Consider the following 23,847-nt stretch of genomic DNA (forward strand, 5'->3'; position numbering starts at 1 on the left):
CCTGATCCAAGCATAACACTTATTGGCAAATTACAGCATTTATGTGCTATCAAGGCTATTAACATGTTCTTCCATGATTGATATATAAGATATGAAGAACTTTATTAGGTTGCGTTGTCCTTGATGCTGAATCATAGTCTTCATCTATACAGAAAATAGCTTTTTTGCTTGGGAACAAAATATATGGATATAAATCTTGCCTGTCAAGTAGATAGGATTGTTTCTATGCAATTTTCTCAGAGTAGGTTGTGACTACTGCATGACAACTTTGAGCGTTATGTTTTCTGCTCATACTCTGAGCTGACTGTAGTGTTTGGAATTTGATTTATGACCTTGGGTGCCTCTGTTGTTGATTAGTTTTTATTCTTGTTTAGCAAGAGAAGGGCTAATTACAAAAGTGTCACGGTATTAGGTTGCAGTCTTTCATATCATGATAAGTCTGTTGAGTGACAAAAAGGCATCTTAACTGAAAATGACTTAAACAAGGCTTTCTTGCAAGCAAGTGATGCACCAATGATAGAATAATTCATTTTCAGCCAGATCTGATCTTCTAAACACATTTCTTCATAAGATCTGCAATTTTTCATCTCTTATACTGAGACAGATATGTCACAAGCTATTGAAAATGATGAAATTCTCCAACTTGAGCTGCCTAATTTTGAAGATTTATCTATCTTTTTTCTTTTGCGGAAAGAGACTTTTTTTCTGCTATTTCTTGCAACGCCTAATCATTTACAAAGAATGTTACTATGTGTATATATACATATATATATATATATATATATATATAATAAATTCTAAACCTTGTCCAAGACCAGTTTCGGAGAACTGGACCAGAAAATCGTTGGAACATTCTTGTCACATCAGGATGGCTAGTTAACCAATGTAGGTTATGTGGTGTGGCATTCATTTGCATATATATTGATATTATCACAAACCCATTTTTATAATAATGTAACCTTGCTGAAAAATAAGAACGTGATGTTGTGATTAGTGCTTTAAGGGATAGTGAGTTTGTAAGATAATGGCTGAAGGTGGAGTTTATCTTGAAATGTTTAAGGTATTTTATTATGTGACAGCTGCAAGTTACTTTCTCCAAATGGTGTTAATTTGACTGCCAACTAGTTTTGAAATCTGCAGTCTCTGTAGTCACCACAGGGAATCAGTCTACTCATGAGCCAGTAATGGACAACCAAAGTGAATGATCATGGATATTTCAATAAATTTATTTGTTTTTTCATTCTTTTCTCTCCATTCCTCTCCATGCTTTTCTATTTAGTGCTTATTTGGAAAATTAAACCAGTTTTTTTTTATAGATGAACAAATGAGTTCGGATAAAGCCTGAGTGCAAAGAGCAGTACACTGTTACAAATTAGGTGCCTTTTTTGTTTTCTGACAAACTAATTATGAAATAATCAGACCCAGCACTGAAGTGTTCTTCCACTGGGGCCAATAATTGTAAATAAGCATGTCTGCAAGCTTACTGATATGTTGGCCGCCTTCTGATAAATCTTTTTTCAGGAGGGTGTTTGACCTGTTATTTTGCTTTAAACTTTCCAACAATTCCTGAGATATTTATTTCATCATTGGAAACATTGTAATAAGCTAGTTGTTATTATTTTAAGTCTTTTAAAGTTCCGATGAAAATAGTAATCCAAGCCCAAAATTTGTAATTGCACTTTTTTTAATGTCCCCTCTCTTTGAATATCCTTTGTATATATTTGTACATATGAATGTCATGGACAGCAATGTAATTTAATAAATATCTACATATAGTAATGCAAATCACAGATGAATTATTATAATTTTTACTAATAATTGATACATTTTATCAATGAAAACTAAACTGATATAGTATGCAGCCTTCACAATATAATAATAAATGCTTTATAACCCCACATAGAATTGGGAATGATCAGGAATGAGTGGAAAAGGTGTTTTTTTATTCTCAAACTTAAGATACAAAGCTGCGATTGAATAATTTATAGATGTCAACTGAACCGCAACAGTAAATTATACCTTTATATTCGTGTTGTACCATATATTTTGTTCTAAATTACGAGCAAATATCCCATGGCATTGCTTCATCAAAGTGCTTTAGTTACCTTTAATTAGTTTCTTCTAATTGGGCACCAGCCCTTGTACTTGGTCTTCTTGGACTTCACAAAGGTCTTTGACACTGTCAACCGCGAGGGACGATGGAGCGTCCTCCTCCGTTTCGGCTGCCCCCAAAAGTTTGTCACCATACTCAGCCTGCTCCACGATGACATGCAAGCTGTGATCTTGACCAACGGATCCACCACAGACCCAATCCACGTCCGGATGGGTGTCAAGCAGGGCTGCGTCATCGCGCCAACACTCTTCTCGATCTTGCTCATTGCAATGCTCCATCTCGCGCTCAACAAGCTCCCCGCTGGAGTGGAACTAAACCATAGAATCAATGGGAACCTGTTGAACCTTCAGCGCCTCCAGGCTAGATCAAAGGTCATCCCACCCTCTGTCATCGACCTATAGTATGCAAACGACGCTTGCGTCTGCGCACATTCAGAGGCAGAACTCCAGGCCATCATCAACATCTTCACCAAAGCGTATGAAAGCATGGGCCTTACATGAAACATCCGTAAGACAAAGGTCCTCCACCAACCTGACACCGCCACACAGTACTGCCTCCCGGTCATCAAAATTCATGGCGTAGCCTTGGACAACGTGGATCATTTTCCATACCTCAGGAGCCTACTATCGGCAAGGGCAGACATCAATGACGAGGTTCAACATCGCCTCCAATGCGCCAGCGCAGCCTTCGGTTGCCTGAGGAATACAGTGTTCGAAGACCAGGACCTCAAATCTGGCACCAAGCTTATGGTCTACAGGGCTGTAGTGATACCCGCCCTCCTATATGGCTCAGAGACGTGGACCATATACAGTAAACACCTCAAAGCACTGGAGAAATACCACCAATGCTGCCTCCGCAAGATCCTGCAAATCCACTGGGAGGATAGATGCACCAACGTCAGTGTTCTCGATCAGGCCAACATCCCCAACATCGAAGCACTGACCGCACTCGACCAGCTCTGTTGGGCAGGCCACATTGTCCGCATGCCCGACACAAGTCTCCCAAAGCAAGCGCTCTATTCGGAACTCCTACACGGCAAACGAGCCCCTGGTGGACAGAGGAAACCTTTCAAGGACACCTTCAAAGCCTCCTTGATAAAGTGCAACATCCCCACCAGCACCTGGGAATCCCTGGCCCAAGACCGCCCTAAGTGGAGGAAGCACATCCGGGAGGGCGCTGAGCACCTCGAGTCTCGTCGCTGAGAGCATGCAGAAAACAAGCGCAGGCAGCGGAAGGAGCGTGCGGCAAACCAGACTCCCACCCAACCTTTTCTTCAATGCCTGTCCCACCTGTGACCGAGACTGTAATTCCCATATTGAACTGTACAGTCACCTGAGAACTCGCTTTTAGAGTGGAAGCAAGTGTTCCTCGATTTCGAGGGCCTGCCTATGATGATGATGATGGTGATGAATTGAGGCAGATTACAGTCTGTAGAATTTAATTTTCTATGACATATTTACTTGATTACTGGGTTGGGAAAAGATCCCAATGCAAGGTTTTCAACTTAATTACATTTTAAAATTGTATTTTGAAAGTCTGACCAGTTGTTGATAATTTTCAACAGTTTTAGTTGTTTTTAGAAATGAAATGTTCTTATCCAATACAATTTTGGATCACAACATACACATTGTAAAATAATTTTATTTAGTTTAACTAAATATAGTTAATTTCTTTTTAAGTAATGTCTGTTATGTTTTAGCATTATTATATAGAAAATTAATAAAATGTCAGAACAATCAAAAGCAAATTTATTTTTTCCACAGGAAACCTAGGTCGTGTAGACTATATATCAGAATTTGAATATGATCTGTTTATCAGACCAGATACGTGCAATCCTCGTTTCAGAGTTTGGTTTGACTTTACTGTAGAAAATATGAAGGAATATCAGGTAAGAGCTTAATTGTTCAGTACTGCAGAATCAGTACGACTATTTTACTAAAGCATTTTGTTCTCAGTTCAAAACATTAAATCAAAACATCTGCTGTATCACCGTTTTAGAATATAAACATTTTTAACTAAAACAAAATTGACTTATTAGAACCTTTCTGAATACATTTTCCCTTTGCGCTTTTGGGAGGCCAGTGAACCATACAATTAATTTATATTTGGAGATATTTTCAAGTTTTTCACTATTTTAGCACAGTGACAAATCAACATTTTTGTCCTTTCCATCAGGATCTCCAAATCTATGAAATATTAACTTTCATTCTGTCAATTTAATTAATTACTCATTGAATAGATAAAGTCGCATATAAAGTATAAAATAGTATTTGAGTCAATGATTTAATAATTAACTATTGACTATATAACCAATGAGTTGTATAGAGGATACTGCAAACATCCTTGTGTAATACTACATTTAAAAGATGATCCAACCACATAATACAGTCAACTTAATGCAGTGGTCCAGTTATAAATTGTTTAAATTCTAGTATTTTTCTTTATTTAAAAAGGAAGGTATACTTTATATTCGTGTGCATAATTGTGCATAGATATGATAGTTGTGTACAGTTTTTCAGTTGTGATGATGACTGTTTGATGTGACTCTTATGGCAAAATGGAGAGGGAATGGAGGGATATGGTCTAAAACAGAGGGTTGGATTTTAATTGCTTAACTTTATTTCAGCACTGCATTGCTGGTCTTTTAGCTGTCATTCGAAAATTTGAATGGAGACCTCATCTCAAAATAATTTGGATTATTGCTGTAAAAATATGGTATCATACTGTGCGTGAGGCCACATCTATTGTCCAAGAAACCATCCACATACTTGATTGGAGCACTTGTGAAACTTAATTGTATGGGATCCCTGTAATCATTATATAAACAAAATGGAGTTAAATCCCGCATAATTCAATCATGTCTTTACCAATGGTCTAAACATATATCTGTATTAAGTATGTATTTCTATATGTATACAAAAAACAGTAAAGGATGAATTACAAAAATGTTCCCAGTCTGTAATAGCATTCCAGTCTGTAAATTATCACTGACTATATTATCTGTTACTTTGTAGAAGTTGTATGACTATTTATTTTTTTGCTTGTTTTTATGTGGTTGGCCAAGTTCACTTTATGATATCGAGGCAGTATTAATAATAACAAATAATAGACTCTAGCATTGCTCACAATGTGTTGGAGGATATTCCACTTCATATGCTACTTTGCACACAATGCATTATTATCAGGTTCACTGAATTATTGGGGGGAATTTTAACCTAAAAAATAAGGTAGGTTGCGGTCGTGTGGGAAGTTAAAGTTTTAAAAATCTGAATCCTGACTAGAACCTGCCTTCAACCAGCCTATTTCTGGTTTTAACATAGAAGCATAGAAAATAGGAGCAGTAGTAGGCCATTCGGCCCTTCAAGCCTGCACCGCCATTCAATATGATCATGGCTGATCCTCTATCTCAACACCATATTCCCGCTTTCTCCCCATACCCCTTGATGCCTTTTGTGTCTAGGGGCCCAAGTTTCCACACGATAAAAAACGGGCGCCCCTCCGAGCTGTGCGCCCGTTTTTCGCGCCTAAAACGGCACCGGAAAAAAAACTCGCGATTCTGGAGAGCCCTGCAGCTCCTTGTCTGTTTGGCGCGGCGCCATGGGGGGTGGAGCCTACACTCGCGCCGATTTTGTAAGTGGGAGGGGGCGTTGGAGCGTTCGCGCACGCGCAGTGTGAAGGAAACATTGGCACTCGGCCATTTTTGTAGTTCTTTGTAGCTGTTTAATTTTTGAACATTTTTTAATAAAAGCACATTGCCATCAGCACATCAGCACTGAGGCTTCCTGCAGCCTTCTCACTGTCTCCTTTCCGCCCGCCGTCTGGAACGGCTTCCTCTCCCCCCCCCCCCCACCGCTGCGTTGGGTCGATCGGGCCCGCACTCCCTCCCTCCCGCCGTCTGGAACGTCTTCCTCCCCCCCCCCCCCCCCCCCCCGCTGCATTCGGGCGGTCGGTCGGGCCCGCACTCCCTCCCGCCGTCTGGAACGTCTTCCTCCCCCCCCCGCTGCGTTCGGGCGGGCGGGCCCGCACTCCCTCCCTCCCGCCGTCTGGAATGGCTTCCTCCTCACCCCCTGCCGTCGGGAACGAACGAACTTGTGAGGCTGGCTGAAGCACTTTCACACAGGTAGGAAGATAGTTTATTTAATCTTTTCTTTGCTTATAAATGTTTATTCAGGTTGGATTTATTTGTATAAAATTTGTATAAGTATAAATAAGGATTTATTGTAGAATGTAATGACTTCCCCTCCCCCCCCCCTCTCCCCCCCACCTCGTTCTGGACGCCTAATTTGTAACCTGCGCCTGATTTTTTAATGTGTAGAACAGGTTTTTTCAGTTCTACAAAAATCTTCACTTGCTCCATTCTAAGTTAGTTTGGAGTATGTTTTCACTGTGGAAACTTTGAAATCAGGCGTCAGTGGCCGGACACGCCCCCTTTTGAAGAAAAAATTCTGTTCCAAAGTAGAACTGTTCTACCTGACTAGAACTGCAGAAAAAAAAATGTGGAGAATTGCGATTTCTAAGATAGTCCATTCTCCACCAGTTGCTCCTAAAAATCAGGCGCAAATCATGTGGAAACTTGGGCCCTAGAAATCTATCTCCTTCTTAAATATATTCAGTGACTGTGGTCGAGAATTCCACAAGTTCACCTACCGTGAGTGAAGAAATTTCTCCTTATCTCAGGTCTAAATTTCCTACCCCGTATCCTGAGTCTGTGACCCCTTGTTCTAGACTTCCCAGCCAGGGGAAACATCAGTATGTCCAAGCCTGTCAGAATTTTAGACGTTTCAATGAGATCCCCTCTCATTTTTCTAAACTCTAATGAATACAGGCATAGTCGACCTGATCTCTCCTCATAAGACAGTCCTGCCATCCCAGGAATCAGTCTGGTAAACCTTCACTGCACTCCCTCTATGGCAAGTATATCCTTTCTTAGGTAAGGAGATCAAAAGTGCACGCAATACACCAGGTGTGGTCTTACCAAGGCCCTGTATAACTGTAGTAAGACATCCTTGCTCCTGCACTCAAATCCTCTTGCAATGAAGGCCAACGTACCATTTGCCTTCCTAACTGCTTGCTGCACCTGCATGTTTGCTTTCAATGACTGGTGTACAAGGACACCCAGGTCCCTTTTGTACATCGCTATTTCCCAAGCTATCACCATGTAAATAATACTTTATCTTTGTTTTTCCTATCAAAGTAGGTAACTTCACATTTATACATGTTATACTGCATCTGTCATGTGTTTGCCCACTCACTCAACCTATCTAAATCACCTTGCAGTGTCTTTGCATCCTCCTCGCAACCCCACCTAGTTTTATGTCATCAGCAAACTTGGAAATATTACATTTGTTTCCCTCATCCAAATCATTTATATATCTTGTGAATAGCTGGGGCCCAAGCACTGATTCCTGTGATACCCCACTAGTCACTGTCCGCCACCCCGAAAAAGACCCATTTATTCCTACTCTCTGTTTCCTGTCAGTTAACCAATTTTCAATCCATGCCAGTATATTACCCCCAAATCCTATGTGCTTTAATTTTGCGCACTAACCTCTTATGTGGGACTTTATCAAAGGCCTTCTGAAAATCCAACTAAACTGTTCCATAATCTATAGAATTTTGGAAGATGACAACCAATGCATCCACTATTTCCATGGATACCTCTTTTAGTACTCTTGGTTGCAGATTATCAGACCCTGGGGATTTATCGGCTTTCAGTCCCATGAGTTTCTCCAGCACTATTTTCTTACCAATAATAATTTCCTTGAATTCCTCTTGTTCACTAGACTCTTGGTTCCCTAGCATTTCTGGGATGTTATTTGTGTCCTCTTCTGTAAAGACAGACACATTATTTATTTAATTGTTCTGCCATTTCCTTGTTCCCCATTATAAATTCTCCCATTTCTGACTGTAAAGGACCTACATTTGTCTTCACTAATCTTTTTCTTTTTACGTACTTTGTAGAAACTTTTGCAGTCGGTTTTTATGTTCCTTGCAAGTTTACTCTCATACTCCTATTTTTCTTCTCTTAATCAATCTCTTGGTCCTCTTTTTGCTGAATTCTAAACTGCTCCCAATCCTCAAGCTTGCTACTTTTTCTGGCAACTTTGGATGACTCCTTTTTGGACCTAATACTACTCTTAATTTCTTTTGTTAGGCCACTTTTCCTTTTGTGTTTTTGCACCAGAAAGGAATGTATAGCTGTTGCAATTCATGCATTCGCTCCTTAAATGTTAGCCATTGCCTATCCACTGTCATGCCTTTTAATGAATCTTCCCAATCTATCATAACCAATTCATTCCTCATACCTTCGTAGTTTCCTTTGTTTAGATTTAGGACCCTAGTTTTGGATTGGACTACATCACTTTCCATCTTAATAAAGAAATCAATCATGTTATGGTCACTCTTCCCTAAAGGACCCGCACAACAAGACAGTTAATTAACCCCTTCTCATTGTACAATACCCAAACTAGGATAGCCTGTTCCCTAGTTCTCTTAGTGGAAGTGGGATGGGGGGTAGGGCAGTCAATCTGCTGCCAGGAGGCAGGTTTTGTATTTAAATATTATAATGAGGCTGTAGGCCTCTGCTTTAACCTTCATTTTGAATTTAACTTTAGCTGATCGGGTTTTGAAGGCCTCGTGAAACCTGCCAGCTAAAGTAAGGCGAGGACTGCTGGTTCCTGGAGGTAAGTGCCTTTAATTTTACCACCTGGATCCAGTGTTCCTGCCTAACCCACCCCGCGATTGGAGACCCCTCCCAGCCTCCGATCCCCATCCAGTCCTCCGATTTTCCCCCCCCCCCACAAGACCTCCCTCAAACCCTCACACTCGACGCTCCTCTGACCCTACATTGTTGTTCCTCCGCCACCCCCCCGCCCACTCCCCCCCGCTCCTCCTGGCCCCCTGTGCTCCTCCTGGTCCCCTGTGCTCCTCCTGGCCCCATTATGCTCCTCCTTGCCCCATTATGCTCCTCCTTGCCCCATTATGCTCCTCCTGGCCCCATTATGCTCCTCCTGGCCCCATTATGCTCCTCCTGGCCCCATTATGCTCCTCCTGGCCCCCTAAGTCAGGAGGAGGGAGGAGGCCAGCATCGCGAGAGCAGAGCGGGCGCAGGACTACAAAAGGCGGCGGTAGCTTGGAGCAGCGGTAGTCGGGAGGAGGCCAGCTGCAGCAGGGGCAGAAAGTAAACAAGTAAAAAGAAATCGAAGTGTGACGTTACAGCCAAGCGGGTAAGTGATTGGCTGTTGGATTGGTGAGTATTTTCTCTTTTTCTCTTTTTCTTTTTCTTTTCTTATCAGTAGTTAAGCTTTGGCATTGTTGCCAAATTAAGTTAATTTAAGGGTTAAGTCATGGCAGGAGAGCACAGACCCTTGTCATGCTCCTCCTGTGCTTTGTGGGAAATAAGGGACACTTCCATTGTCCCTGATTACTACGTGTGCAGGAAGTGCATCCAGCTGCAGCTCCTGTCAGACCGCATTGCGGTACTGGAGCTGCGCATGGATTCACTCTGGAGCATCCGCGATGCTGAGGATATCCTGAATAGCACGTGTAGTGTGTTGGTCACACCGCAGGTAAAGGTTACTCAGGCAGATAGGGAATGGGTGACCATCAGGCAGAGCAGGAGTAGGAAGGTCGTGCAGGGGTCTTCTCCTGCCGTCATCTCCCTCCAAAACAGATATACCACTTTGGATACTATTGGGGGAGATGGCTCATCAGGGGAAGGCAGCAGCAGCCAAGTTCATGGCATCATGGGTGGCTCTGCTGCACAGGAGGGCAGGAAAAAGAGTGGAAGAGCTATAGAGGTAGGAGATTCTATTGTAAGGGGAATCGATAGGCGTTTCTGCGGCTGCAATCGAGACTCCAGGATGGTATGTTGCCTCCCTGGTGCAAGGGTCAAGGATGTCTTGGAGCGGCTGCAGGGCATTCTGGAGGGGGAGGGTGAACAGCCAGTTGCCGTGGTGCATATAGGTACCAACGATATAGGTTTAAAAAAAAAAATGGGATGAGGTCCTACAAGCTGAATTTAGGGAGTTAAATTAAAAAGCAGGACCTCAAAGGTAGTAATCTCAGGATTTCTACCAGTGCCACGTGCTAGTCAGAGTAGAAATCGAAGGATAGTTAAGATGAATACGTGGCTTGAGGAATGGTGCAAGAGGGAGGGATTCAAATTCCTGGGACATTGGAACCGGTTCTGGGGCAGGTGGGACCAGTACAAAGCGAATGGTCTGCACCTGGGCAGGACCGAAACCGATTTCCTAGGGGAAGTGTTTGCAAGTGCTATTGAGGAGGGTTTAAACTAATATGGCAGGGGGATGGGAATCTATGCAGTGAGACAAAGGCAAGTAAAATGGGGGCAGAAGCTAAAGGTAGAAAGGAGATAAGGAAAAGTGGAAGGCAGAGAAATCAAAGGCAAAAATCATCAAGGGCCACAGTACAACATAATTCTAAAAGAACAAAGAGTGTTAAAAAAACAAGCCTGAAGGCTCTGTGTCTCAATGCGAGGAGCATTCGTAATAAGGTGGATGAATTAACTTCACAGTTGCTGTTAACGGATATGATGTAATTGGGATTATGGAGATGTGGCTCCAGGGTGACCAAGGCTGGGAACTCAACATCCAGGGGTATTCAATATTCAGGAAGGATAGACAGAAAGGAAAAGGAGGTGGGGTAGCGTTACTGGTTAAAGAGAATATTAACACAATAGTAAGAAAGGACATTAGCGTGGATGATGTGGAATCTATATGGGTAGAGCTGCGATACACCAAAAGGCAGAAAATATTAGTGGGAGTTGTGTACAGACCACCAAACAGTAATAGGGAGGTTGGGGATGGCATCAAACAGGAAATTAGGGATGCGTGCAATAAAGACACAACAGTTATCATGGGTGACTTCAATCTACATATAGATTGGGCTAACCAAACTGGTAGCAATACGGTGGAAGAGGATTTCCTGCAGTGTATAAGGGATGGTTTTCTAGACCAATATGTTGAGGAATCAACTAGAGAGCTGGCCATCCTAGACTGGGTGTTGTGTAATGCGAGAGGATTAATTAGCAGTCTTGTTGCGCGAGGCCCCTTGGGGAAGAGTGACCATAATATGGTAGTATGGTAGAATTCTTCATTAAGATGGAGAGCGACACAGTTAACTCAGAGACGAGGGTCTTGAACTTAAAGAAAGGTAACTTCGATGGTTTGAGATGTGAATTGGCTAGGATAGACTGGCGAATGAGACTTAAAGGGTTGGCGGTGGATAGGCAATGGCAGACATTTAAAGATCACATGGATGAACTTCAACAATTGTACATCCCTGTCTGGCATAAAAATAAAACGGGGAAGTTGGCTCAACCGTGGTTAACAAGGGAAATTAGGGATAGTGTTAAAATCAAGGAAAAGGCATATAAATTGGCCAGAAAAAACAGCAAACCTGAGGACTGGGAGAATTTAATAATTCAGCAGAGGAGGACAAAGGGTTTAATTAGGGGGGGGAAAATAGAGTATGAGAGTAAGCTTGCTGGGAACATAAAAACTGACTGCAAAAGCTTCCATAGATAGGTGAAGAGAAAAAGCTTAGTGAAGACAAACGTAGGTCCCTTGCAGTCAGATTCAGGTGAATTTATAATGGGGAATAAAGAAATGGCGGACCAGTTGAACAAATACTTTGGTTCTGCCTTCACGAAGGTAGACACAAATAACCTTCCGGAAATACTAGGGGACCGAGGGTCTAGCGAGAAGGAGGAACTGAAGGAAATCCTTATTAGGTGGGAAATTGTCTTAGGGAAATTGATGGGATTGAAGGCTGATAAATCCCCGGGGCCTGATAGTCTGCATCCCAGAGTGTTTAAGGAAGTGGCCCTAAAAATAGTGGATGCATTGGTGATCATTCTCCAACAGTCTATCGACTCTGGATCAGTTCCTATGGACTGGAGGGTAGCTAATGTAACACCACTTTTTAAGAAAGGAGGGAGAGAGAAAACAGGGAATTATAGACCGGTTAGCCTGACATCAGTAGTGGGGAAAATGTTGGAATCAATTATTAAAGATGAAATAGCAGCGCATTTGGAAAGCAGTGACAGGATCGGTCCAAATCAGCATGGATTTATAAAAGGGAAATCATGCTTGACAAATCTTCTAGAATACTTGAGGATGTAACTAGTAGAGTGGACAAGGGCGAACCAGTGGATGTGGTGTGCTTGGACTTTCAAAAAGCTTTTGACAAGGTCCCACACAAGAGATTAGTGTGCAAAATTAAAGCACATGGTATTGGCGGTAATGTACTGACGTGGATAGAGAACTGGTTGGCAGATAGGAAACAGAGAGTCGGGATAAACGAGTCCTTTTCAGAATGGCAGGCAGTGACTAGTGGAGTGCCGCAGGGCTCAGTGCTGGGACCCCGGCTATTACAATATACATTAATGATTTGGATGAAGGAATTGAGTGTAATATCTCCAAGTTTGCAGATGACTCTAAGCTGTTTGGCGGTGTGAGCTATGAGGAGGATGCTTAGAGGCTGCAGGGTGACTTGGACAGGTTAGGCGAGTGGGCAAACACATGGCAGATGCAGTATAATGTGGATAAATGTGAGGTTATCCAATTTGGTGGCAAAAACATGGAGGCAGAATATTATCTGAATGCCGGCAGATTAGGAAAAGGGGAGGTGCAATGAGATTTTGGTGTCATGGTACATCAGTCATTGAAAGTTGGCATGCAGGTGCAGCAGGCGGTGAAGAAGGCAAATGGTATGTTGGCCTTCATAGCTAGGGGATTAGAGTATAGGAACAGGGAGGTTTTACTGCAGTTGTACAGGGCCTTGGTGAGGCCTCACCTGGAATATTGTGTTCAGTTTTGGTCTCCTAATATGAGGAAGGACGTTCTTGCTATTGAGGGAGTGCAGCGAAGGTTCACGAGACTGATTCCCGGGATGGCAGGACTGACATATGAGGAGAGACTGGATCGACTGGGCCTGTATTTACTGGAGTTTAGAAGGATGAGAGGGGATTTCTTTGAATCATATAAAATTCTGACAGGACTGGACAGGTTAGATGCTGGAATAATGTTCCCGATGTTGGGGAAATCCAGAACCAGGGGACATAGTCTCAGGGTAAGGAGTAAGCTATTTAGGACTGAGATGAGGAGAAACTTCTTCACTCAGAGAGTTGTTAACCTGTGGAATTCTCTACCGCAGAGAATTGTTGATGCCAGTTCGTTGGATATATTCAAGAGGGAGTTAGATATGGCCCTTACGGCTAAAAAGATCAAGGAGTATGGAGAGAAAGCAGGAAAGGAGTGCTGAGCTGAATGATCAGTCATGATCTTCTTGAATGGTGGTGCAGGCTCGAAGTGCCAAATGGTTTACCTCTGCACCTATTTTCTATGTTTCTATGTTTCCATGTAAGACACAAATAACCCTCCTGGAAATACTAGGGGACCGAGGGTTCAAGCGAGAAGGAAGAACTGAAGGAAATCCTTATTAGTCAGGAAATTGTGTTAGGGAAATTGATGGGATTGAAGGCCGACAAATCCCCAGGGCTAGATAGTCTGCATCGCAGAGTACTTAAGGAAGTGGCCCTAGAAATAGTGGATGCATTGGTGGTCATTTTCCAACATTCTATAGACTCTGGATCAGTTCCTATGGATTGGAGGGTAGCTTATGTAACCCCACTTTTTTTAAAAAAAGGAAGGAGAGAGAAAACAGGGAATTATAGACCGGTTAGCCTGACATCGGTAGTGTGGAGAATGTTGGAATCAATTGTTAAAGATGTAATAGCAGCGCATTTGGAAAGCAGCGACAGGATCGGTCCAAGCCAGCATGGACTTATGAAAGGGAAATCATGCTTGACAAATCTTCTAGAATTTTTTGAGAATGTAACCAGTTGAGTGGACAAGGGAGAACCAGTGGGTGTGGTGTATTTGGACTTTCAGAAGGCTTTCGACAAGGTTCCACCAAGAGATTAGCGTGCAAAATTAAAACACATGGTATTGGGAGTAATGTATTGACGTGGATAGAGAACTGGTTGGTAGACAGGAAGCAAAGAGCAGGAATAAATGGGAATGGGTCCTTTTCAGAATGGCAGGCAGTGACTAGTGGGGTACCGCAAGGTTCAGTGCTGGGACCCCAGCTGTTTACAATATGCATTAATGATTTCCTGGCCCTCTGATAATGTTCCGAACCCCCCTCCCTTTTCCTCTGGCCCCCAATCTGCCGCTTAGGCCCCCGATCGTTGCCGACCCCTCCTGCTTCTCTGACCCTGCCCCCATGCTCCCCTGGCCCCCCACTGTTGTCCTCCAGCCCCCAATCTTTCCCAGCCCCACCCCTCCAACCTTTCTGTGGCGTAGTGCCACAGACCTACTCGCCCGCAGCCAGTCAGCCTCTTCATCTGGCTAGCTGTAGGTGAGAAACAGAGGTTTCCCATGCAAATCAGGCCCTGCCTTTTACATTTGGCAGGGCCTGCAGGAAACCCATTCTGCTGGCTTTCCCAACCGCTTTGTTGCCCCCAGATCCTATTAATGACTTGGATGAAGGGACTGATTGTCATGTAGCCAAGTTTACTGATGACACAAAGATGGGTGGAAAAGCAAGTTGTGAGGAGGACACAAAAATCTGCAAAGGGACATAGATAGGCTAAGTGAATGGGCAAAGATTTGGCAGATGGAGTATAACGTGGGAAAATGTGAGATTATCCACTTTGGCAGAAAAGATAAGTTTTAAAATGCATATGTTCTGTATCTCTCAGCCCACCTAATGATTTGAATGTGGAACTCGCTACCATAGGAAGTGGTGAGGCAAATAGCTTAGGTGCTTTCAAAAGGAAACTAGACGAGTACATGAGAGGAAAGGAAATGGAAAGATATGTTGAAAGGCTGAGATGAGGTAAATGAAATGGGAGCAGGCTCGTGTAGACTATCAGCATCAGTTGAGCCAAATGGTCTGTTTCTGTGCTGTATATTCGATGTAATACCGAAAGTTCAAAATGGCAACTAAAACATCTGGCATTAGGGCTGACAAGCACTCAGCTCCCTAATATGATTTAAAATTAGACCTCGGATTGCTGGTAAGTGGAGCATATGCCAAATGTTAAAACAGCTGTTACAGTAACCTGCTGGAAATGTCCCTCACTGTTAAGCTGGTTGAAAGAGGCAGAACATTAGCATTTTAAAATATACTGCTCATTAAAGTTGAAGTTTCATGGTATATGGCTCCTATCATTATTAAACGAATGTATCCTTTGACTTCCCATGAGCAATGCCACAGCTGCTGTGTATGACTTATCTAGAGTGCATTTTTGTCCACAATATTTTAGGTGTCGCGCATGCAGATTTCAGTGTCACAATTGCACATGGTTGACTCAAATTTTGAATTTATAACAATGCATCAGATCAGTCATCATTCAATAGAATGGTAAAATCCTAAACTCTAGTACATTTGTGTTAGTCATTTTGTTTCTTGGCAATCATGCTGTTATAACAAAATGCATTGAAATGTTTTGCATCTTTTGAGAAAGTGAGTTATTTATATGCCAATATGCTCAAAATAGTAACTAAACAAACCTATAATCCTTCAAGGCAGAAAAAAATCAAAGCTATAATCTTATTTTTGGGTCTCTGCAGTATTCTATATTATGTTTAATATATACATTACTATCTTGGATCAGAAAAGACCACACACATCAATCATATAGAGCATGAAAAGGGGAAATTGTGTGGTGTTTAGTTGCAAATTTCTCAAACTGATGCTTTTAAATAAAACATTTATTAAATTAAAAAGATGTGGTTTTATGGAGTTACCCACAATATGTGGAAAAGAACTTGATTTAAAGGGGGAGAAATTGCCTCTTTGATTGACGGCTGTTACCTCTGGGAGGCTCGAACGGGGCGCAAAATGGTTTGTGCCCGGGCATGGCGCAAAAATCGCCCCCTGCAGATTTGGGCGGGGATTTTGCAGAGGTGCTACATGCCTTGCTGCTGGCGGGAGTGCCCCTCTTGACGTTATCATCGCCGTGTGCAGTCATCACCATGTGCATCGCCTCTTTACCGCCCCGGTTAAATTACCCTGCGCAACCTACCTTAGCGCCTGCCAATGACAGTGACTGCTTCAGCTATCGAGTTGCAGCTGGGAACCGGATGGAGCAGCGCTATTTAAAAGTGCCATCTTGAAAAATATTTTCTGTCGCCCATTACTTTTTTCTGTTTTCCAACGGATAGGCAGAGTGGCTGGTGGACCGATAGCAGCGATTTTTATCTCAGGGAGTCTTCTACCTTTTAACTATTCCCCTGCATAACTCACGGCAGTTTTGAACTTGGAACATTTCTGTGCTGGCACTCACCTCCTGCTCCGTTACCGTCAGAGAATGCATGGGCAAAGACAAAAGCGGCAACAGTTAAAGAGACAAAGGCATAGAGAGAGGGATAGAGAAAGGTAGAGACAAAGAGAGGGAGAGCCACAGAAAGAGGCCCATGGACCAAAGCACAGACAAAGTAACAGCCAAAGACAGGCAGCAGGACAGGGGAACCGGAGGCAGCTGGATAGGGAGAACCAGAGGCAGCATTACAGGGAGGATCAGAGGTAGCGGGACAGGGAGAACCACAGCAGAATTTTGCCAGAAGAATGCACCACGGGGCTGGCAACAGGACACCTTACTCTCCTCGGGTATCATGGCAGCAGTTCTCTTACGTTAATTTCACTGAGGAGCAGTGTGTGCAAAGGCAGCGTTTGAGCAAGGACGTGGTCACAGAGCTCTGCTATCTTCTGCAACCAGACCTCGAACCTCAGACCAAGGTGAGGACGGCTCTCGGTGGCAGTCATCGTGCCAATGGATTTTTCCAGGGAACAACAGGAGACATCTCCAACATCTCCCAGTTTGCCGTACATTGCTCCCTCTGCGAGGTCACAGATGCTCTGTACAGAAGGAGGAGGGACTACATCTCCTTCTCCATGAGCAGAGAGAAGCAGCACGAGCGTGCATGTGGCTTTGCCAGCATAGTGGGCTTCCCTGCAGTGCAGGGTGCCATTGATTGCACGCATGTCGCTTTGAGGGTACCACATCACAATCCTGAGATCTTCGGTAACTGCAAAGGTTTCCACTCACTGAATGTGCAGTTGGTATGCGATCACACATGCAGAATGCTCACCGTCAATGCCCGCTATCCTGGAAACAGCCACAATGCGTTCATCCTGCGCCAGACCGGTGTGTCAGCTCTGTTCCAGCCCCCAAATGAAACCCGTGGCTGGCTGTTTGAAGACGAGGGCTATCAGCTATCCACCTGGTTTATGGCTCCCCGCTGCAACTTCACCATTCCTGCCCAGCACTCGTACAATGAGAACCATGCCACCACCAGGAGCATCATTGAGCAGACCATCAGAGTGCTGAAGCAATGGTTCCACTGCCTTGACCGCTCGGGAGTTGTCCGGCAGTGCTCGCCGGAGCAGGTGACCCTATTTGTCGTCGTCTGTTGCATGCTGCATGTTAGCGTTAGTGTTTTCTTAGAAGAATCACTCAACACTCAGGGTCGGTTCCAATGCTGAAGCAGCTTTTATTACGCTCAGCGGGAAGGAAAAACTCAGGACCGTATCCAGGTTTCTCTTCACAGAACAAAGAGTTACATGTACCTTTATATGTTTCACAACAGTTACAAAACAGTTTACTGCAGCTACACAGCCCATCACGGCTGGACACAAGCCAATCACAATGATTATAGATTACATATAGGTTATTTTAACCCAATAGAATTCCCCTTATGTCTCAGGAACCATGTGTTCGTCTTTTGTCAGCTTGGGCTGATTGATATAGGTTCTCTCACTAGTTCTTTCTTCTTGGAGAAATAATTGGTATATAGCCTTGTTTACAGCAAATGGCTTCCCTCTTATCTTTCTTCCTGGGGAATTAATTGGTTTATGGCCTTGTTCACAGGAGATGGTTTCCTTCTTATCTCTGTCTTCCCAGGCATTCCTACAGTGGGCCTCACAGGGTTATTGCTCGGTCAGTGAACGTTCAACAGTTCACAGTTTGACTACCTGATTTCCCATAATGCCTGGGCAGCCATTTTATGTGTGTGTCCATTTAAGCTTATGTGAGTTTTAAATATCCAGCAGGTGCCTAATGCCTAAGTCTATATATATTTCTACTCTCTACAACAATTCCCCCCTTTCGGTAAAGGGACTAGTCCTAGTCCCCTTTTAACCGACCGTACTGCCTTTATCTGATATTTGTGCACTGCCCGGTACTCCTTGCCTCAACGTGCTGGCCAGTCACGCGGTTTCAGGAGTCCCGGTTGCTTAGATCAAATTAACAAAGGCTAGCTCCTCCCGTCCCCTTATCAAACAGGCTTGTTTAATATCCAGGGAACGGTGATTGGTCCGTTTCCGCCGTTTGTGGCGCCTGCATACCTGGCAGGCCATCACGCCCCATGTTATTGCTAAGATTAATTGTATTCCGACCAGTGTGTGTGAAATAATTCGAATCCATGGGTGGATATTCACATTTATTCCCCAGTCCCAGACCTTTCTCCACCAACTCTGACTTTGTAAGTCTACCTCGGTATCTTCTTTGATTTTAGTTTGTAGCTGGTGATAGAGTTTTACAGATTGACCCACTCTGAGCCTCAACTCCCGTAATACTTAGGTTAGATGTGGGATAGGGACCTGCTCTGGCTCGTCATAATCCTGCAAATGATCATGGAGCTGATCAGTTACTTCAATAACTTCGGACTTCCGGCGCCTAACCTGGGTGATATGCGATTGCCCGATCGCGACAGGTCGTAGTGGTGTAAAGCAAAAGTTTGGCTGCGGTATAGGGCACTGCAGGTCATTATACTGGTATGAACGCTCAGTAGTAGAGACGCAGTATCTTCCCCTCCCTCCGTAGCCTGCCCTCGCGAAGTGCATGTGTGCGGGCACTATTTCTAGTACACACCCGTTGGTTCGGTTAAACCCGCACTCGTCTAGTTCCCCTCGGCCCACCGGGTGAGGGCATACTGTGATTTCCCCCCTTTGCTTGCAATCTGCTAGGGAAATCCCAGTAAGTATGTTGTTTCGACGAACGGCAGAGGTGGTGGTTAGGTAGTAGCGAATGGAGACATTTTCCCGTATTACTCCGATATTCTCTAGTTGGTATAAGGGGAACGGCCCTGAGTCCGGCGTTGCTATGGGGATCAACAGGACTATCCCTATCCCGGTAGTCCTACCCATCTGGCAATCTGGAATTGCGGGGTATACTCGGGTCAGTCCCTTCAGAGTACAATTATCCAGTGTCCCCCTTTGGTTCGCCAACTGAGCCAAATGTGAACTGTCTATCCAATCGGGTACTTCCCCGCGTTGGATCTGGTCGAGGTTGTGGCGGATCTGTCCCACCATCCACAGACCATAAGCATGACAGAGTTGCCCCTGTCTTTGCTTTATTGTATCTTCTTGTTCTCTATCAATGAGGTGATTGATGGTTTTAGCGTGAGCTTCCAGGACTGAGATGCCATCCAACTGGATTTCGGCACCCTCCTTTCCTAGGTTGGCCTGGTCTTCCTGGTTTTGCTCCACCCTCTCCAATAACCCCTTCATCACCCCTTTAAGCTGTTCTACCCTCTCATTTAGCCCTTGTATGTCTATCGAGTTCACTACGGAGGTTCCTGTATTGAAAACGGTAGCAACATCATTTACTATTTCCCTCTTCACCCTGGGTGCTAACCCCTGTCCCCGGAACTTACTGGCACCCATGGCATCGGCAGCCTGCTGCATTACGACTTTACTTAATACATTGTACATCTTCCTTGACTGTTCGGTACAATATTCCGGCATCTGGATGCCTGAAATATTGATCAGAACAGGCACAATTTCATGTTTAACATTATCATACAATAATTCCCCTTCGTTGTACATTGCAATCCCATTTTCTGGTCCCTTAGTAGTTATGGGACAAGGCAGTTCTTCGGGCAATGTAGTGATTCTTATGGGGCGCGGTGTCGGAGGGGGTGAGAAACATACATACAATTATATTGCAGCCGCCCCCGCCTCCTCGTAATACCCACATAGCCCCATTCCCTTCTTGCGGATGACTGATTGCTGGGATTGTCCCGGAGGCGCGCAAATTATGCCAAAAGTACATTTATCAGGCCCTTTGACATCCCTCCGTTTAATGCATCTGCTCCTTATACCCGTGGAGCACTGTACACATACTCTTATTCTTATTAGGATTCTTATTAAAATAAGTCCTGTCCTTGCTCCAGTCCTTGGCTGCTGGGATGCACATTCCGTCCGTTAAATTAAACAAGACTCCATAGTTCATATAGTTGTTTATTTCCAGCGTGCTCTGCTGTCCGTCGGTGTTGCCCAGGGTACGTGCCTGTCGCAGGGCTATCCATATTACGAGTAGCGCCGTTCGTATTCCCATTCCGGTAAGTATTATCTGTAATTTTAAACAGACGGCCTGGTCGTCACCAGGGGTTAAGTTTTTTTGCTCTACGAGTGTCCCTGTCACCCTGCAAAATCAGAAGCACAAGGTTATAATCGAACCATTTCGAGCTGAATCTGTAGGGCGTGCGCCTGTGTCTTTACCCACTTAAATATTACCCAAACTCCTATTATGACCAAGGCCAAAGCTATTCCTCCAAACATCGCTGTCTGCTTTACCGTTAGGTTGGGTTTGTGGACTACACCTACCCACCGTGGGGTACATTGGCTCTATTGCCAGAGGTGATGGTGCTATGGCTGCGCACTGCACTATCCGTCTAGTCCCGTTATCTCTTCCAGCCTGTTTATCTTAGCTTTTAACTCTTCAATTTGTTTTATTGAATATCTATTTCTTTATTGTATCAGGCAAGTATTATTACATAAGCTAGTTCTGTTTTTATTTTTGTTTCCTCTGTTAGGTGAGTCTTTTTTTTTTTCCCTATTAAGAAATCCAAATTAATAATGTTCAGTATAAAACGGCTGTCAATGGAAAGGGTTAACTCCTTTCCAGGTTTGTAAGAAGACCTGATGTCATTACGTGACTTCACGTAATCATCTGGAAAAAAAAAGTCTTTGTGCCTTCAAAACTGGCTTCGAAATTAGGAATCCGTTAAACAGCATAAATCATTAGAGTAAACTCCAATGTTTTCTTAACTTCTAATTCAAGTACTTGCCAAAGAATTATTTTTTTTTTAAAATTGTTTTAAAACAAGACCACACATACAATAGCAATTTTGTTTACTGAAATTCAATTCTGTTTTTTTTTATTTCTCTCTTTCTCCTCGTTATCTTCAAAACCCTCCTGCTTGTTTAGACTGTTCGGGACATTTTGGAAATCTTTTCAAACTGCATTGAAACTTTTTCATAATTGAAAATTCGAATCCATGTAGAGTGTTTTTTACTTATTCCAATTTTTTTTTTTTCTAATTAAACCAATATCTTTTTCACAGCAAACATCAACTAGTATTTAGTAAGTTATGTCTTTTTCCATTTAGTCTGTTACATCTTTTTTTTCTTTCTTCAAATTAGGTTTTGTATTTTACACGGAGGGTTCGTAACTCCATAAAGTTGTTAATTTAAAATTTGTTTACTTTCAAAGTGGCGTCTTTATCTTTTTCTTTTTCTCCATAACTGGAATGAAGTCCATCTTTGAGAGTTTGAGTGCTTTTTCGTTATCTCAAAATGCTCCAGTTTCAAAGTCGTTACTAAAGCTTGCTGTTTTTTAACATTTTCCAAAAGTTCCTTTTACACCTTCGCAGATAGCTCGCCACTTGCCCAGGAGTTTGACCTGATCAGATTTAATTTAATCTTTTTTTTTAAATCCACCTCAGTATTTCCTGTGCCTTCTCTGAATATCTCAAAATCCCAATTCAAACTTTGTAATTTCAATCTTTATTTAAAACTTTTTTTTTAGAAGCTCTCTTTTTTTTCAGCATTCTTTATCTCATTCCGAGACCAAATTTATGTCTTTCAACCCAATCAATCATTGCATGTTTTCTTTCGGCAAGTAAGTGAGCATGTCAAATAAATATTTTGCTCAACAAACCTATTCTTTATTTGTTTATTTTCCTAGCTCCGTAACTTATCATCCGAATAAATCCACACCTGCGTTTCTAACTTAAATGTCTTAAAACTTCCCACATACAGGACAACATTACAAAGGGTTTAAAAAAAAAGACTTTCACTCTGTTTCTAAAATAAACAGACACTTGCATTCCTCTTCCAACCAGACTTTCGGAACATGAAAACATAAAAAAATTCATTCTGCAGTCAAAAATCACACAGACACTTCTCACTCAACGATTTACAACAGTCTCTCTTCTTGTTTTGGCCGGCTCTATTTTTGGATCCATGACCTTTCAGGGAATTCGTAGTTTTATCTAAATAATTCCTCACATAACTAATTCCTGAGGATTCCACCCTGCTTTAATCATATTTTCAATAAGCTTCTTTTGTTTTTCCGCCAGGTGGCGGGTAAGCGACCCTTCTGGTCCCCACTCGAGTTTACTTGTTTTCATGGCCATTCCTGGGTAGGACTACTACCGTTAGGAATCTACTCTCAGAGGTCCGCTTTCTTTCTAGCGCGACTTGTAGTAAACTGTCTCTTGGCTACTGTCAGGTCACAAGTTCTGCTGTTGCACAAACTTATACAATTCTTAAAAACGCGTTTAAGCAATTCCCGCAGTGCTCTACATATCCTTAACGACTACCTACCACCGCTCAGCCCGTTGGTCCGACCCTGTTCACAGGTTTGGATTCCGTTAGCCGCTGTACACCGCTTGGTTCTATCCCGGGGTATTTCAAATTACACTACTGGGTCCGGAAGATGTCTCTCGGTATCACGATCCCACGGTCTAAGTGTGTTCCCTACGCCTACTTGGTTCCTGGCCGTCACGTGGGACAAAAGTCCTCTTAATTCAGGCTCAGGCTAGGCGTTTGAGATATTAGACCGTCTCCTCATGTCGATCAACCAGCTTCCACCTTCCGCACCCTTTATACTTAAAAATAGTTTTTTTATACTCACCCGGGTTTTTTCCAAGGGCGTCCAGCGACTCCGGGAAATCCCGTCGACTACGCCATTGTTAGCGTTAGTGTTTTCTTAGAAGAATCACTCAACACTCAGGGTCGGTTCCAATGCTGAAGCAGCTTTTATTACGCTCAGCGGGAAGGAAAAACTCAGGACCGTATCCAGGTTTCTCTTCACAGAACAAAGAGTTACATGTACCTTTATATGTTTCACAACAGTTACAAAACAGTTTACTGCAGCTACACAGCCCATCACGGCTGGACACAAGCCAATCACAATGATTATAGATTACATATAGGTTATTTTAACCCAATAGAATTCCCCTTATGTCTCAGGAACCATGTGTTCGTCTTTTGTCAGCTTGGGCTGATTGATATAGGTTCTCTCACTAGTTCTTTCTTCTTGGAGAAATAATTGGTATATAGCCTTGTTTACAGCAAATGGCTTCCCTCTTATCTTTCTTCCTGGGGAATTAATTGGTTTATGGCCTTGTTCACAGGAGATGGTTTCCTTCTTATCTCTGTCTTCCCAGGCATTCCTACAGTGGGCCTCACAGGGTTATTGCTCGGTCAGTGAACGTTCAACAGTTCACAGTTTGACTACCTGATTTCCCATAATGCCTGGGCAGCCATTTTATGTGTGTGTCCATTTAAGCTTATGTGAGTTTTAAATATCCAGCAGGTGCCTAATGCCTAAGTCTATATATATTTCTACTCTCTACAACACTGCACAACCTGGCCATCATAAAGGCACAGCCATTGCCACCAAGCACAGCTAC

At 43.2% G+C, this 23,847-nt stretch overlaps 1 protein-coding gene across 4 annotated transcripts in view; it reads left to right on the forward strand.

The window, feature by feature from the left end:
- agbl4 (AGBL carboxypeptidase 4) overlaps positions 1-23,847 on the forward strand; it is a 1,656,729-nt gene that overhangs the window by 78,903 nt on the left and 1,553,979 nt on the right. For all 4 annotated transcript variants that reach the window (XR_011594058.1, XR_011594059.1, XM_070886905.1 and 1 more), the window contains exon 3: positions 3,877-4,001. Coding sequence is in view for 2 of the 4 variants with exons in the window: in XM_070886905.1 (XP_070743006.1) it covers positions 3,877-4,001 (125 nt within the window). In the remaining 2 variants the exon portion in view is untranslated. The remainder of the gene's footprint in view (positions 1-3,876; positions 4,002-23,847) is intronic.

This window comes from Pristiophorus japonicus, chromosome 8 (genome assembly GCF_044704955.1).
Source record: "Pristiophorus japonicus isolate sPriJap1 chromosome 8, sPriJap1.hap1, whole genome shotgun sequence".
NCBI lineage: Eukaryota > Metazoa > Chordata > Chondrichthyes > Pristiophoridae > Pristiophorus > Pristiophorus japonicus.